The sequence below is a fragment of the Solanum lycopersicum genome, chromosome 7 (assembly GCF_036512215.1).
Source record: "Solanum lycopersicum chromosome 7, SLM_r2.1".
Classification (NCBI taxonomy): domain Eukaryota; kingdom Viridiplantae; phylum Streptophyta; class Magnoliopsida; order Solanales; family Solanaceae; genus Solanum; species Solanum lycopersicum.
Genome location: NC_090806.1, coordinates 66817293 through 66833387, shown reverse-complemented (window position 1 = coordinate 66833387; position 16095 = coordinate 66817293). Strand labels below are relative to the sequence as shown.

At 34.2% G+C, this 16095-nt stretch overlaps 2 protein-coding genes and 1 long non-coding RNA gene across 5 annotated transcripts; all 3 read right to left on the bottom strand.

The window, feature by feature from the left end:
* Positions 1-432: 432 nt before the first annotated feature.
* Positions 433-3238, bottom strand: LOC104648377 (uncharacterized). The gene is made up of 2 exons (XR_742374.4): positions 2817-3238; positions 433-718 (listed from the first exon to the last, which is right to left on the bottom strand). It is a non-coding gene; the product is annotated as an uncharacterized lncRNA (long non-coding RNA).
* Positions 3239-3721: 483 nt separating this feature from the next.
* LOC101267909 (bystin-like protein) lies at positions 3722-8951 on the bottom strand. The gene is made up of 12 exons (NM_001347599.1): positions 8781-8951; positions 8479-8685; positions 7892-8027; positions 7651-7699; positions 7243-7570; positions 6367-6446; positions 6059-6106; positions 5499-5645; positions 4823-4895; positions 4656-4731; positions 4115-4219; positions 3722-4015 (listed from the first exon to the last, which is right to left on the bottom strand). Exons 1-11 carry the CDS (start codon positions 8898-8900, stop codon positions 4140-4142), a joined length of 1344 nt encoding a protein of 447 aa, NP_001334528.1. The 5' UTR covers positions 8901-8951; the 3' UTR covers positions 3722-4015; positions 4115-4139.
* A 1273-nt stretch (positions 8952-10224) lies between these two features.
* LOC544106 (peroxisomal (S)-2-hydroxy-acid oxidase GLO1) lies at positions 10225-15189 on the bottom strand. Of its 3 annotated transcripts, none has more exons than XM_004243141.4 (12): positions 14643-15189; positions 13587-13767; positions 13362-13486; positions 12939-12985; positions 12117-12194; positions 11905-12029; positions 11726-11792; positions 11571-11633; positions 11149-11218; positions 10947-11047; positions 10724-10828; positions 10225-10644 (listed from the first exon to the last, which is right to left on the bottom strand). In XM_004243141.4, the coding sequence occupies exons 2-12, from the start codon at positions 13724-13726 to the stop codon at positions 10450-10452; spliced, it is 1116 nt and encodes a 371-aa protein (XP_004243189.1). In that variant the 5' UTR covers positions 13727-13767; positions 14643-15189; the 3' UTR covers positions 10225-10449. The 3 variants fall into 3 exon arrangements, with proteins under 3 accessions (XP_004243189.1, XP_010323620.1, NP_001294871.1); XM_010325318.4 differs by having other exon boundaries at positions 13587-13757; NM_001307942.1 differs by having other exon boundaries at positions 13587-13761; positions 14643-14802.
* Positions 15190-16095: the final 906 nt, after the last annotated feature.

Below are 16095 nucleotides of genomic sequence, written 5' to 3'. Positions count from 1 at the left end.
CATGATATAAGCAACAGATTAACCCCTTTACGAGCATACTGGAATCCATCTGTATTAAGTGGTTAGCTATCTATAATTATGTATTATATCTTTGTATAGAGTAATTATTTTCCATAAAACTGATTAGATTAACCCCCTTCGGTACAAGGTGGGTTCACCTTGATAGCTATATTATATGATATAACCCAAAATTATCATACCCGACATCACAATTGTTATAGCATCACTTTTTCATCAGAAAATAGAAGAACCCACAGGAGAAACAAATCCAAAAACTTTAAAACGCCAGTAGAGCATGTCCAAATGAACAAAAAAGAAATACTTTTCGAAAATGTATGAAACATATTCAATATAACATCTACCGCCAACCTGAAGGGAAGCACCCTGTTTGCATGTATATCTAAACTATTTGTGAAAAAATAAGCAATGAAGTGCATATAATTTGATGTATAACACCTATATATCTGTCAAACAAAATACAACATATAGTTTGTTAATTATAGGAGCTAGGACAAATCAAATTTAAGAGACTTTACACTTTGAGCATTTCATGCCTCTAATGAAAACAAAGACAAGATTCAGGTCCTGAGGCAATGCAATGAACAGAATGGCGCCTAACCACACTTCAGGCGAGGTGCGGCACACAAGCGATCAATAAGTGCACACCTCAAGTAAGGAAAAAATCAAGAATTTAGAATCCAAGAGAAAAAGAGATATCCTGCAAGAGTAAAAGAGATGTACTCTTGAGAATACAATCAAAAACACACAACATCAGAGAATAAATGACATGAGAAGATCACCAAATATCAGAGTTGGACAAAGCACAAGAAACAGTGGCCTTCATGATTAATCTATCTTTCTTTCTTTAAAAAAAAATTAATTACTTTGGCAAACAAGTTTGACTGCCCGTATCTTTTATTTCCTCTATTTCCTTTCAGTTCACTTTTGGGAAAAAGCAAGAATAATATTTTTTCTGCTCAGGCTCTGAGTTTTGTCTATGGTCTGCATTTTGTTTCTTCTTGGAGAAAGGAGAATCTTCTGTTTATATTTTAGAAAAAGGGTCATAGTTACCTCTCTACTATTGAAAAAGATTTAATATTGTCATATGTTATGCTATCAATCTATATATGCCCCTAACTCAATAGCTTGGTCATTGTTGTGATGCGATGGATGCTAAGCTGCAAATGTTTAAGGGGAGAGTCAGTTTGCATTTTTGTTAGTTTGTTAGAGTCAGTAAGAGGAATATCCAGCAGGGACGTCTCAAAGGAAAGGATTGAAATCCATATCTGAACCCCATTTTAGCTCTTTTTTTGCTCCTCTAACCTTCTTCCTTATTTCTAATTACTTTTCATTCCTTCAAGTTTATTTTCCTTCTTCTAATGGCTGGTTAGTTGAGCAAACCACAACATTTTGAATCAGAGGTTTGTACAATTGAAATTATCTTTCAATTGCAATGGCGGGAAACCAGAATTCCAGAGGGATTGTAAAACCCTTCAGTTACATAAGTGAAATTCATATTTCATTAGAGATTATTCCTAGGATATTATACCTAGAACTTCTACAGATGTGCATTAAGTAGCCAAGTTTCATGAGAATGTATCATTGCTATAAGCATCCTACAACTCTTACAGACGTGTATGAAGTAGCCAAGTAGCATGAGATCCATCAATCCGATAAGCACAATTCTACTCCATAATCCAACTTCTTTCCAATAAAAAGCCTGAAACCAAGCACCTAACACAAAACTCCCCAGCCATGTCCTCAAGCCATCTAGTCTTCCATCGATAAAACTTTCAACTTTCTGTTACCTCACATACAATCTACTATGTAAACAGAAGCTAAAAGTACTTTCCGGGATGTTGATGCAAGGCCAAACACCTCAACATTATTTGTGGAAATGAAGGAGGATATAGAAGAGATTGTTGGGAAGGATGATGGCAAGTCAGTTAAAGAGGAGCAGGGTGAAGATCAAGAGGAAATGTTCTTTAATGAAGTCTATGATGTCAAATTCCGTCTGACCATCAAAATTTAAATCCGCTAAGAGGTACTATGGCAGATGATCATAAAACCAGCGGCGAAGACATATAGAGAGAGTGAATAGGAACAATATGTTAATGCACAGGACTTTATTCCATCAGCTAGAATCAAACTTATAAGGAATATGTCAAGTGGATCTCATTTTCAACTTCACAATGCTAAAGGTAGACATCATCCTGGGCTGAATTCATGGATCGGGTTGACCTCTATTCCCCATTCATTTAGACACGTGACCAAATCAAGTGTCATTCTGGTGATAATAAGGGAGAATCAAGGGGTAGAACTGCTAAAAGAATTTCCCAATGTGTTACTCAAGTGTTCTCCATTCAATAAAGCTGCACAGTAGAGTCCCCTAAAGTGAGCTTACTCCTACCACAGTTTCAAAATACCTAAAAAGTTTATCTATTAAACTTGATCTCTGGAGTACGAAGTTCAAACTTGAAACTTCAAATTTTGAGTTTTTAAAGTTGTGTTTGGACATGCATTCTACTTGGAAATAATTTTGTCAGTGGAAATCCGAAAACAGGTCTTTGTAGATCAGTTCTTCAAATCTAATCAAGTTTCATGATTATAACATATATTTGAAGATGAATTTTAAAAACTACACCAAAATATATGGTCAGAGTTACATGAAGGAATTTACAGCGGGAGCATTTCCATACTAAAATTTGTTTCCTTAGTTCTTCTAGTGGTAATCACAGCAATAACGAATTCAAATTGCTTCATAAATTCATCCATAACATTAAACATTTAGACCAATGAGGTCAAAATAGAATTACCATGAAGGATTCGGTTTTCAGCTGATTACGAAGAATTACAACTCCGGAACAATAGCATCCGTTATCCATCAATACTCCACCACTGTAAACACCTTAACTGGATCTCTTTCGCTTCTTCCATTGCAGACACACAAGGCTCGCTATTCAATTGGCTGTGTGAATTGTCCCGGCGATTTCAACCTTTTTTGGGGCCAGGCTCAGAAATGATTTTCTTCGAAATTTATGCCATGAGGCCCAATAGTTGGCTGATTCATGATTTTTCGTGCGATATATTCTTTATCAAAATAATAACGGCTAATATATATACGTTTTTATATATATTAAAATAACGAGTATACAGAAATTTTGTATGTACTTGCTTTTTGGATATCAAAGTCACTCTAATGTCTCTGAAGTCTTTGACTAATAAAAATTTAACTATCAAGATGCAATAAATGAGACATAAGAAGTTTATATTTCATAATTATGCTACGTAAGTATGTATGAAATATGATTATAACTCCAATTTTTGTAGAGAGTATATTAATTTTTGTATGAACTATCCAAAAAAAAATCAAATTTCATTATTATAAAAGGTATATTTTTTGTGTAATCAAGTATCAGACAGAAATACTTAATTGTGGAATCAATTGGATGACAATTCCAGAAGTAGGATTGAAGGAGTGGATTATACGCAAGACATTATCCTTACCTCTATGGGAGATAAATACAAAGTGTTCTCTATTTATTTTATTTTTTCATTCATCCATACCTTGGTGGGTAAAAGTAAGTCTGTGCAAAATAATATATAAACAATTGAAACGAAAAAATCATTCACCACAGAATTCGATGGATAAAGTTGAGTAACTACACGAATTGTAGCCAACCTCAACTTGTTTTGGACCAAAGCATAGTTGAATACGGAGTCATAGTAAAATTTAACCCATGTATTCTCAGGGGAGTATCATTGATACACTAAACTTCAAAAAAACATGGCGGTTACAACTTTCTGGTTCGTCGCTGCATAAACCTGCTTAGGCATATGCCGATGAAGACAGGAATCAAAAAATATAAATATCATTTAAGAATATATTGCAAAATCTCTAGCTCAACTCCAACAGCCCACACATGTATGCTCATCTATCTTATCACACAGCTCGATCTCTATTACATATTGAAACCTGAATCTGCTAGTATACCATCCCCATCACATACTGCATCTGAAGGGAAAAAAGGAACTTAGTCTGCAGTATTGGCTTGGAGCTTCACGCGTATATAGATACACCAAGAAATTTCATTCACATGAGCGAGTATCTTACCACGTATAGAGGTTGCTGAGAAAATCTAGTCCTCCTCCATAGGAACATCGGGGATATCAAACCTATCTTCTTCAATTGCTTTATTGATCACAGAAAGAGGACTTGGTAATACAGAGTTAAAGAAAATATATTTTCCAATGATGCAGCAGAAAAAATATTAATAGCAACATGAATAAATCATAGCTACATCTACTATTTTACTTCAGTCGTTACAGAACAACAGGAAATAAACAATTTAAAAATTATCCATCTTGCAAAAAGCAACAAACTTCAACAATACACAAAACTTACAAACAGAAGATTGTTGTTGTGCATGACAACCTATTCCATCGATGCAGATATGCACGCACTCACAGGAAATAGCAGAATTTAAGCATGAACTGGCACGAAAGGTTTAAAGATTTTTTATTTCATCAACAGTTTTTAAAACATTAAGAACCCGACTATGTTATGGCAAGAGCAGGCGACACAGTATAAACAGACCAAATTAAGCTCAAGCAGATATGTAACAGAAAGATTTAAACCATCAATGAGAGGATATCAATTAACATTGGATCATCCTCCTTTTCCCCACGACTTCTGCTCTTTTCGATTTCCCTCAATATATCTGGTGTAATCTGCATTTGGAAGCACAAACATAACTTGAATTTGCTTGCATCAACAGAAAACAGAACAGCAGCAACGAAAAAATAAAATACAAAAGCATACCAATCTATGTCTTTGTCTTTCAACAAGTGCCCTTATGTTAGCTTTATCCTCCTTCCTCATCTCAGTTTTGTACCTATAACGATATTTTCCCACATAGTATAAACAACATTCAGAACTCTGCAAAATCTATCATGTTATTGAACAAATTGACAAGAATGTAAAAAAGAAAGACTCGATGATTCAAAAGCAATATCAAGGTTACCATTGAATTGCTATTAAAAGAAAAGAACATAACATCGCCTAAATAAGTGACAACACTTGTCTACCTAAAAGTATACTTAGAAAGGCAGTGTCAGTCATACAGCATAGTAAAGTAGACATTAGGAATTAACAAGAATTGTTACATCATGTTCCTTAGTATAAAAGAAATTGATGTTAATCATCATTTTACATTCCCATTTTGTCAATAAATTTGTAATTATATATTCAAAATAAGAATTTTACTCCACAAGGACACTAAAAAGAATTTAAAGTGTGTATGGTTACTTGAGAGAAAAGATGATCAGTAGAAGGCGAGACGTGTAAATGAGTCTAATATGTAGCTTATCAATTGGGTTAAGTATAAGAAGTAACCTTGAAGCTTTTATCATTCAAAATAAGAAAATAACCTTCGAACTCAACTACCATTTGACATAGAGAGGAAGAAACACCACAAGATTGGAAGGGTGAAACTAACCTCTGCACAAATACAAGAAGTGACAGGTGCCAGATCACAGGCATGACTCTTGTTTCATCAAAGAAATTCATGAAGTGTGCTACCATGGCATCAAGTACACGATAGGGCAAAGCATATTTCTTCTCAATCAGTAACTTGATGAAATAACTGCAGCAAAAAGAAAGAATAAAATGATCAGACTAGTTGTAGCCTAAAATAATTTCTGCATAACACAGCATGACTTGCATGATTGAACATATCCTGATGCTTAAAAGTTCCAGCTGTATAGTTTAGCTCCCATTGATATCAATAAAAGCAATTATTTCATGTAGGTCCATCCCTAAAAACTAAATCCAGAACTTTTCCCTCCAAGAAAGCAGACTGATGTAAACTAATGCTACTTTACATTAACCAGGATAAATATCCTAGTATACAGTTCAAAAGAATGCAGACTGACGTAAACTAATGCTACTTTTACATTAACCAGGATAAATATCCTAGTGTACAGCTTTCTACTGGCACTTGAATCATGGGTAAACTAAAAGGAAAAAGTTCAAAAGATAGCACAACATGTAGAATACCTTGTTGTGCCACAATACTCCATCTCTGCAAGTTTCAGCAGCGCTACACTGCATACCAAAACGATTAAAAGTTAAAGGCTTCTAAAAGAATGAGATATTACAGAGACAGCAGCAATACCTTGATAATAACTGTCTTTATTAGCAAAAGATGAGAGGAAGTTGCAACAAGAATAAGATATAGAAATAGAGTACTACTCTTTCTGTTTCTAATCTTGTCCTAAGCTAAAATTTCCAGTAAAAATACAAAGTTTAGTTATTCAGCTACTGACTACTCTTAGTGTATCGATAAATATTTCAAGCAACCATACCTAGCATGAAGATGCGGAATGGAGACCTTCTCAATAACACTCCCAAAGATCACAGCCTCCCTCAAGGTGCATGTCCTTGACTGGATCAGAAATAGACATTTCAGAAAGCAGGATACACATCATACACATATACAAAGAGATGATACAGAGGTAGAATTATATTAAATCCTGACAATGTGAAAGTACATAAGAGAATCAGAGAAAACTGATCTCAACAGACACTCAAGTCATATCTCACTACAGGATGGCCGTGTGTTACTAAGAGATTAGACAGGCACATAACAAAACTTTCTTTTCTTTTTCTTTTTTCTCATTGAGAATTTATGCATAATGAAAGTTCCCAACAACAAAAGAAAAAGAGTCAGATAGTACATAAATTGTATGAAACCCAGACACCCAAAAAGGAGGAAGAAAAAAAGAGGCAGCACACAATTGTAATATCTCATTGCAAGCAAGGCTTTGAAACATTAACCACATAGGTAACTTTTGACTCATCTATCCACTTACTAACTTTTGGTAGCTTTTGGTTAACTAAAATATACAAGAAGAATGTCAGGTTCTCGAGTAACTCCTGCTTAACAACAAAATTCTCAGCATGCATGTAACACCAGACTTCACCAAGTTTTTTGCACAGCTGTAACAAAATACCCATAAAATAGAGAAGCAGATAAACGGAAAACCCTTAACCCACTTTTCAATATCCCTGAGTCACGACCTATATTTTGCTGTAAAGCAAGTCATGTAAACAATCAGTAGGCAATCAAGACAATATAGCTAATCTAATCATTGTTAGTTTCTACAAAAGAAGTTGTAAACTTTGGACATAAATGCAATCCTCCAATCAATTTAAAGATTTTTCTCACATTAGTTTTATACCTCACACAAAGGAAACAAGATTCCCTTATTAAAGGCAGCAGGCTTATAAAGAGATTTCTTCAAGGACTGATACAGAGCAAAATGCAATCTCTTATTCTTGCGAATATCATCTCTAACTCGTGGGAGTAAGACCAACTTGTAGAAGCGTTCTGCCTTCTTGACACCCAAATTTGAAGCAAATATTCTTGTGGCTTGGTACATTGCATTTGGTGACCATTTCTCAGGTTCTGTTAAATATAGAACATCTTCCCAATATTGCAATGAAGGAATATGTTTGAACGCTTTTGGCATCTTGCCTGAATTGTATTTGCTAAGATGCTTGCCAACACTGCAAAACAACCACCGCCAGTCAGGCAAGCTAAGCTTGCAGATAAAGAACTGATAAAATAAGGACCAGGAGAAACATACCCTTTGTATAATTCAATGATCGATTCATCCAATTTAGGCATTGGTTGCACTGCAACAAACAAACATAATCAGTTCTCATAGTTAAATAGCTTTTATGATTATTATTTTGGATAAAGGACATTGTCAAATTGCTTAAAAGAAGTTTGATAATAAATGTAATTAAAGCTTCGGTTGCTCAAGAACAATCGCAAGTCAAATGTTGGTGATAGTTGTTTTCTATTCTGAAATGACGGAATAAAACCTGAAGAAACTTGTGCGTTCTGTTCCTTGCTCTTTTCAATAAGGATTTGGCCCAATGTGCGTTCAGGGCGATTTTGTGTAGAATAAAAAGCCTCCAATAGCTTCTCATCCTCCAATAGCAACTTGTCAACCTCATCCTGTGTTGAGGCGCAGAAAAAAAGAAGTCATTAACTGTTGTGAACTGATACCATAAGAAATGACCCGTTTCTATTCTTGAAAATTGGATTTTTCTTGTCTTGGTAGATATCAGTTAAGATCCAATTTTTATTGTATTAAACAGATAAAATGATGCTCTTGTTGTAGCTAGAAAAGGTCCAGTCATAACCGGTGTCAATGAAAATCAACTAAGCAAATAACTAGACCTCAAACCAAAATTAGTCGAGATAGGCTTTATAAATCATCTATATCCATCTGCAGATCTGCTCAATAAGGAATCCTCTATGTTCCAGTTATAGGAAGTTTGTGAAGCTCATACAGACTAAACAGTTCCATGTCAATGAAACACAATAAAAAGTTTAAGCAATTGAATAGTTACTACATCAATCAACCTTCCTAGCAGCCACTAAGCTAATTTCACAAAGTAGTTACCTCCAAATCACCAAATTGACTTTGAGTCTCCTGAAACCCACTAAAATTATCAATGTCATCGTCATCCTCCTCAACAGCTCTAGTTGCAACATCCTCCGAAAACACTATAGCATTAGGATTTCTCTCTCGTGTCTCCTCCTCATCTACTTCCTTCTGCTGAAGTAACGCCTCCTTCAATATCTTCGAACTAATACTAGACGATATAACCTGTCAACAACAAACAAATCCACAATTAGTTCTTAAGTTTATTCAATCAATTTCTTAACTACTTATTTCAGCCGAAATCGTATAGTGCGATTTGCCTGTTGTTGCTGCTGGTGAGATTTAGGAGCTTTGGAGCGTTTCTTCGAGGAAGCTTTGGATTTTGAATCATCGTCAAGGAAGGGTTCTGGATTTGTGAGGCGTTCTCGTTTCTTCCCCATTTTTGCTTTTGCTTAAACCTCTGTAGCTCTTTGGGTTTTTAGGGCTACACTAATTTGCGCCAACGTCTAATAATCTATTATATATGATGTCTTTTTTTTTTCTTTTTCTTCCTCCACATAAAGTGTTTTTTTTTTACTAATATTACTGAACCCAAAAAATATTACTCTGGTTTTAAAATTCAGTACGTATTTGATTTAGTTGAATAAAAATAGAGGTAAGTTATATATTTACTTGCTCGGTAGAAAAAAATATTTTTACTAATTAAACGTATATGTGTGTATATATATATATTATATTTTTGTTGATTATTATTAATCAGCAAATTAGCATTAAAAGTGAAAAAATAGTTTTAGATGTTAGAAATTGATAATAACTAGTTAATGTGTTGCAAAGATGTTAATAATCATTTTTTTGTTAAAGCAAGGAAAATATTGTTATACTCCCTTTATTCCAAATAAAAAAAATGTCCGATTTTTCTAAGGCAACTGAAATGTCGTTATACCCTTTCTAACTCGGATTAATCAATGATTTAGAAATTCAAAACACTAATTAAATGTATTTATTTTTAACTCTAATTTTATAGTTTATTCTCTCAAAATAAGTATCGTTTCTAGCTCTAATTTTAGTAAATGATACCTTATATATTGTTTTTAACTATATCTTTATGCTCTTTTCATCTCAAAATAAGAGTTATTTTCTTTAATCCAAAGTTAGGCATATTATAGTATGTTACTTGTTAACAATTACGATGTTATTTTCTGTTCGACTATAGATTTTGAAGTTGAAACTTGAAAATTTGAGTAATAAAATTGTGTTTGGACATGCATTTTACTTAAAAAAAGATTGAAATTTTTGCGAGTGAAACTGATTTTTATTTTTTTCCATAAACTGTTCTAAGGCAGTTAAATCATACATTTTAAAGTTAAACTGAGGATACTGCTTTGTAAGCAGACTGGGTTGGCTTCTTTGGTATGATTACCTACAAAAAAAAAAAAAAGGAACTCTACAAGCCATGGCTTCTGTAGTATCATCTTCAAAATGTTGTTGTATTGTTTATGTGCACCACACATAATTCAATCTAACAACATAAACCCCAAACTAGTTATCATTATTGGAAACAACGTCTCTATCTCCTTGAGATAGAGGTAAAGTATGTATGGCCACAGTCCTCAGAGTACACTAGTGGAATCACTCTAGATATGTTATTGAACGAGTAATTACCATAATCCTGCTCCTTTATCTGAATTAAGCATTGATTTTGAAGATGTAGATCTACTAGACAAGTTCTACCTCTGCTATGTATTGAGCTATTGAACAGAGAACTTTACGCGCAAAGTTCCACGATATGATGATATATAGAAATAGAGGATGTACAGTGGAGGCATCACTTGCCATTTATCAGAATATATCAGTTTTCCAATACCATGAAAAGCTTAACATAACCGTAAACTCATTAAACAGAAACGAGTATTCAAATCAAATTATAAGCTTCTTAGACAGTGAAGCAATATTGCTTTGATGAAATAATATGAAACTTCAAGTACATGCTCACAACCTTGGGGCTGGAAGAGCAGCATGTGGGGTGTCCCATTCAGTGACAATGTGGTTTCTAGTAATCTCCTTCAGTGAGCGACAGCCACTCAATGCCATAGTTAGCTCAAACTCATCGCGCAACATTTGCAGCACTTTTTTCACTCCAGCTTCTCCTTCAGCAGCCAATGAGAAAACTACTGGCCTTCCAATCTGCGAAAACCACCACATAAAGATAAAAGATTGAGCTATGTGGCTACCAATCTAGGTCCAATCAGTATATGGTACTTACAAAAATGCCTGAAGCTCCAAGTGCCAAAGCTTTAAAGACATCTGTTCCACGGCGGACACCTCCATCCAAGAATACGGGGATCCTGCCTTGTGCACCTTTCACAACCTGGAACAACAGCATGAACGGAGAAAATCAGGATGTGTGTAGAAGCTCCCAACAGAAGGCAAAGAACAGGTAACAGGAACAACAAAAGAACAAGTACGGTTAGAAACAAGTCATATACCTCTTCAAGAGCCGAGATTGTTGCAGGGACATAATCGAGCTGGCGAGCACCATGGTTTGACACAATGATACCAGCTGCTCCAGCCTGAACTGCAAGCCTAGCTGCAAGTCCAAGATGGTAAATTGTTTCAGCATTAATGCATGAACACAATTGGACTGAATAATAAAAGAGGGTAAATTTTTTAGAGTATTGAATCATATACCATCCTCAGCCGTAATTACACCCTTCACCAGGATTGGCATTGAAGTGATAGTCTGGAGCCACTGAACATCCTGTTCAAGTCCAGAAAGAAATCATTGACGTATGAAATTTTTCTTGAGATTCATTTTTAAGCACAGAATGGTCCATCACAGTTTCAAATGCAATGCAAGTTCATCAAATCTTCTTTTTGTCATGTCAAATTGAGTTTCAACTTTCAATCCTAACCTCAGTGCACTTGAACTACTGACAAAACTGATGTTCTTTTCCTCATTGGCCAAAAAATATACGTGTATTTCATATGTTTACTGTTTCTACCAATTTTAAGATTAAAGAATAGTTCTTGGCCTACTGAATTCTTAAGAAATGATGGAAAGTGGAATAAAACATGGAATATGTAGGATGACCCGAGGAAAGGTATTATACCTTCCAGCTCAAAGTGCGATCAATTTGACCAGCAACATACGAAGCTAAGCCAGAGTCATTAGCCTGCAACAAGAAGACAATTTAAGATTATACATAAACAGATTCTTACAAGAACTTGATGCACAGATCAGAGAAATATCTATTCGTCTACTCACTTGGTCCATCTTGCCAAGGTCCAATCCTTCAAAGTTCTTCAATGTCAAAAATGGTGGCAACACGAATCTGCAAGGGGATGAAGATAAAATTAACTTGAACAGCTTCATATATTAAGCTCCTTATCTGGTTGAAAGGGCAACACAACCTAATAGAGTGACAGTAATATTAAGACATATACCTGTTCTTAATATCAGCTTCTCTACGTCCGAGCCTTGGGGTATCAACTGTGAGGGCTATAGCCTTGAAACCTGCCTTTTCAGCTCTCCTCACAAGTTGAGCAACAACATTTCTGTCCTTGTAGACCTGAATATATGAGAAGATAGATACAGTTTAGGCATAATGTGGTGTGTGTACATTTCTCCTAAATTTTAACAGTAAGTTCATGCTCACATAAAGCTGGAAGAAACGGATGCCAGGTCCTGTTGAAGCAACCTCCTCAACGCTGGAAGTGGCCCAGGATGACAATGTCTGAAAGACAAATTTGTGTAGCGTTAACAAAGTGAAAAACACCACACTCTAAGTCAAATACAAGTACTTTAGATCATAACAGCTCATGAGGCTTCAAGAGCCTTCTGAGAAACCAGTAAATTGTTGTCCTAATACGTAATCCTTCTGCCTCCCGGGAATAGTAATTACAGTAACAAACAACAACTAAAGCTTGAATTAGCTGCACTGAAGAGGCAGAAATCATACATGAAATCTAAGGGTGCAAGATATACTCCTTTTTCATTGAAACGTCTTTTTTCTGTTCATGAATACTCTAAATACCAAGAAGTCGAACCCCGTTTAAATTTATTCATAATGAACAACTAATTCCAAGGTTTCTAATCACAAGAAGAGAACCAAATGGAAATATAAAAGAACTTGTTTTGTGAGGATTGACCGCACACGTTAAATAAATAAATGCAGGGGAAACAATATGATGTATTGATCACTTCCAGAAACTTAAAGCTTCATTCATTGTGATTATAACATAATTATATGCAAGGTATGGAGTGCAAAGCCAAAGTTGACTCAACTCTCTCAATTGTACTATGCATTTCTAAAGAAGATTTAAAGTCACTAACCATTGGCTGAAACGATATTAGTATTATCGAGACTCCTAAATTGCTTTACGACATTATTTAACATCAGCTATGAATCCATCATATTTGCAATCCATAGGCATTATTATAAAATTAGAGTTACTATTGAGAACCAAGTGAAACTAACCATGATTGTGCCTGCTGCTGATGCTGCTCTTGCTGTAGCATACTCCCCTGCATAAAGCAACCAAGTAATCAGACTTCCGAAACACCTTAGAGTTTTTCCACATAAAGAATACTCGAGCCTTCAAAAAAGATGTTTAGTACTACACGTAAAACCATTGCCATCTGAATTCTAGAATCACTTCTAATAATTAATAGTTAAACCAAATGTGACCAACAAGTTTCTCAAGTAGACAGAGCTCAAAGCCTCTCAAATATGCATGGATGAAAATTCACAAATCTTCAGTTTATTTGAAACAGTCCATTAACATATTACTTATGTCCTTTGAGGTTAGTTACGATAACATGATATAAATTCATGGTTACACCCAACGAGTCCAGATAATAAGATTATACAGTTAAAAACTTGTATGAGTGCAAGATATACCTTCAGGATGTGCCATTTTCTGCATGGCTGTTGGTGCAATCATGATAGGCATTGAAATCTTGAATCCTAGCACTGTGGTGGTCATGTCAATTTTGCTCACATCAATGAGAATACGGGGCCTAAACCTGTATCGGTTATAAAAGAACAGAATTATACATGTGAATATAACTTAAGAGTCATATATTATGTAATTCAGGTCTTAGAGCTAGAGCTAGAGCTACTTACAGAATTCTTGAGAAGGCGTTTCTGTTCTCAGCCAGAGTCCACTGGTCCTCAGCTCCCGAGGCATAGTAGTCATAAACCATCTTTGGCAACTTTTTCTTGGCGATCTCCTGATACTCCGTAACATTGGTTACTTCCTCCATCTTTAGCAGTATTTCACGCTCCCCTTCCAAACTTCCTGACGCTACACAAAATTAGCACTGTTGACAAGCCTTATTGAAGATACATATTACTGTTGAATCATATGACAGCAACCAAGGAAAATATTTTACTCAAAGAAACTTCATCTACATCATTTTCTAGTACTTGATTGGGTATAAACTAAGTACCATAAAGTTCTTCAAGAAAATGTTCTCGTCATACAAAATACGCCTTAATTAGTGAAGATAAAGAAGTATACATCAAACATGTGAAAAACAACTTAGATAAACAACAAATTCTCTCTGAGACTGAATGATTTCTACCTATAATGTCCAAAAGTTAGTCAAAACAAGTTTTACGAAGTAATTGGAGCTGGAATCGATACTTATAAAAGTAGATAACTTCCACCTATAAGTCATCGAACCCTTGCTGAAAAACAGTTTCCTCTGTCAATCAAACAGCAAAAAATGACTTCATCGTGTAAAATATTTTCCAAGATGAAGTTTTCGTCATGATTAGTGAAGAACCAGTATGCATCATAAATGTAAAAACAACGATAGCTTCCCTATGAGACTAAATGATACAAGAAATTTGATAAAAACAAAAAACAAAACAGTTCGGTGCACAAAGCATCCCACGTTAATTAACTTAATGCAAGCATAAGTAGCTACTTTCACAACTCGAACCTGTGATAACATGTTTGATCAAGAAACAATAAACAAGAACACAAATAAAGAAACTAAGCTTGGCAGAAACAGAACAAACCCCATGAAAAATGAATCAAAAAAGTAGAAAAAACATCATACATGCATGCAGTAAACAGAGAACTATATCATCTAATAAGACTCAAACAAACAAGATTCTTGAAAGTAAATTAAAACCTTTACAAAAAAAGTGTAAGAGAAGTTAAGAACAGACCTTGGACTCCCAAGCTGTGTTGAGAACACTTTGTGCTTAGTGAAAACCAGTGAACAAATTGCTACTAAAATAGTAGAAAAAAGAAAACAATAATAATAATGACAAAAATGGGGCAAGAAATTAATTAAATAGGAATTAATAAAAAGACAAAAATTATATGGGGTGGATGAATAGAGAAGCACAAATTTGAGGATCAGTTTTTGGAGGTGAATATTTTAAACCACATCCGATTAGGGGTATGCAAATGTGTGGCTCTCTATCACATAACCCTCTTTTGTGTTACACAATTTCCCTTCACTATCATCCCCACGATAATATCCAAAATATCATTCATCTAAGTTCAAATCAACTCTAAAGTTATCTTTGTATGACCTATATATCACGCGTTCAACGAGTGTTACCCTTCTCTTGAACCTACATAAACGCGAGATATTTTATACATCGAATTGTGTTAGATCGGTGTATATCTTGAACTTATATGTTTATTGATTATCAAAAGAATCTTTTAATTTTATCATAAAGTCATCCGAATAATACCGTGCCACTTGTCCTTTCAAAAAAACAGAGGGTTATATGAAGATAAGAAGGGAAACAAAACGATAAGGCAAGATGAGAACTGAGAGTCACTGTCTTCTACCGAAATAGATACTGCTAAAAGTTCAATAATTCCATCAATAGCTATGATTTCAAGTGTTAATAAATAAATTTAGATATATTTAATATTAAAATAATTAGTAAAAGTTATTGAATTCGACTGAATTTATTTATCGGCGATAAGGCAAAGATTATTTATATAGGCAACTTGTTGTGAGAATACAGTGGGATGTGTGCAGCAAGAGTACATGTGAACTTGAGTACTTAAAGGTTGTATTGTTAACTATAAAAAGTCATGTTGGTTAGGCAGTTGAGTAGTAGAGTAATATGTCATGTTGCATTTGTCAAATGGGAAAAAGATAACTTTTGTGCTGTACAGTTATTTGACAATTAAAATGGCCTAGTAATTGCCTGATAAATTTTAATTAATTTTTAATATCTTATTTGATTGTAAAGCATGTAATAATTTATTTCGTAATTAATAATTAATATAGATAAGGTAGTGTATTAAATTTAGAATAATTTATTTCGAAATAAAATAAATAAATTAAATGACAAATGTGTCCCTTTTAAACCTTTTTTATACCTCTTTTTTTTTCATTTATATATAACTATTTTTGATAGTCTTTAACCTCCTTGGTCTTTAAATAATTCTTTTACATAAAAAAATATATTACTAAAATATTGTGCAATACAAAATTATAGTTTATAAATTTATTCTGATTAATTTTTGTATTTAGATTTCTCATCTATCTTCTTTTGCTTTAAAAAAATTTAAGTTGGAAATTTTATCTTTAAGCTAAAAAGAAAAAAGTTTATGTTTATATATGTACGGTACCACCGTGAAATGCACACACAA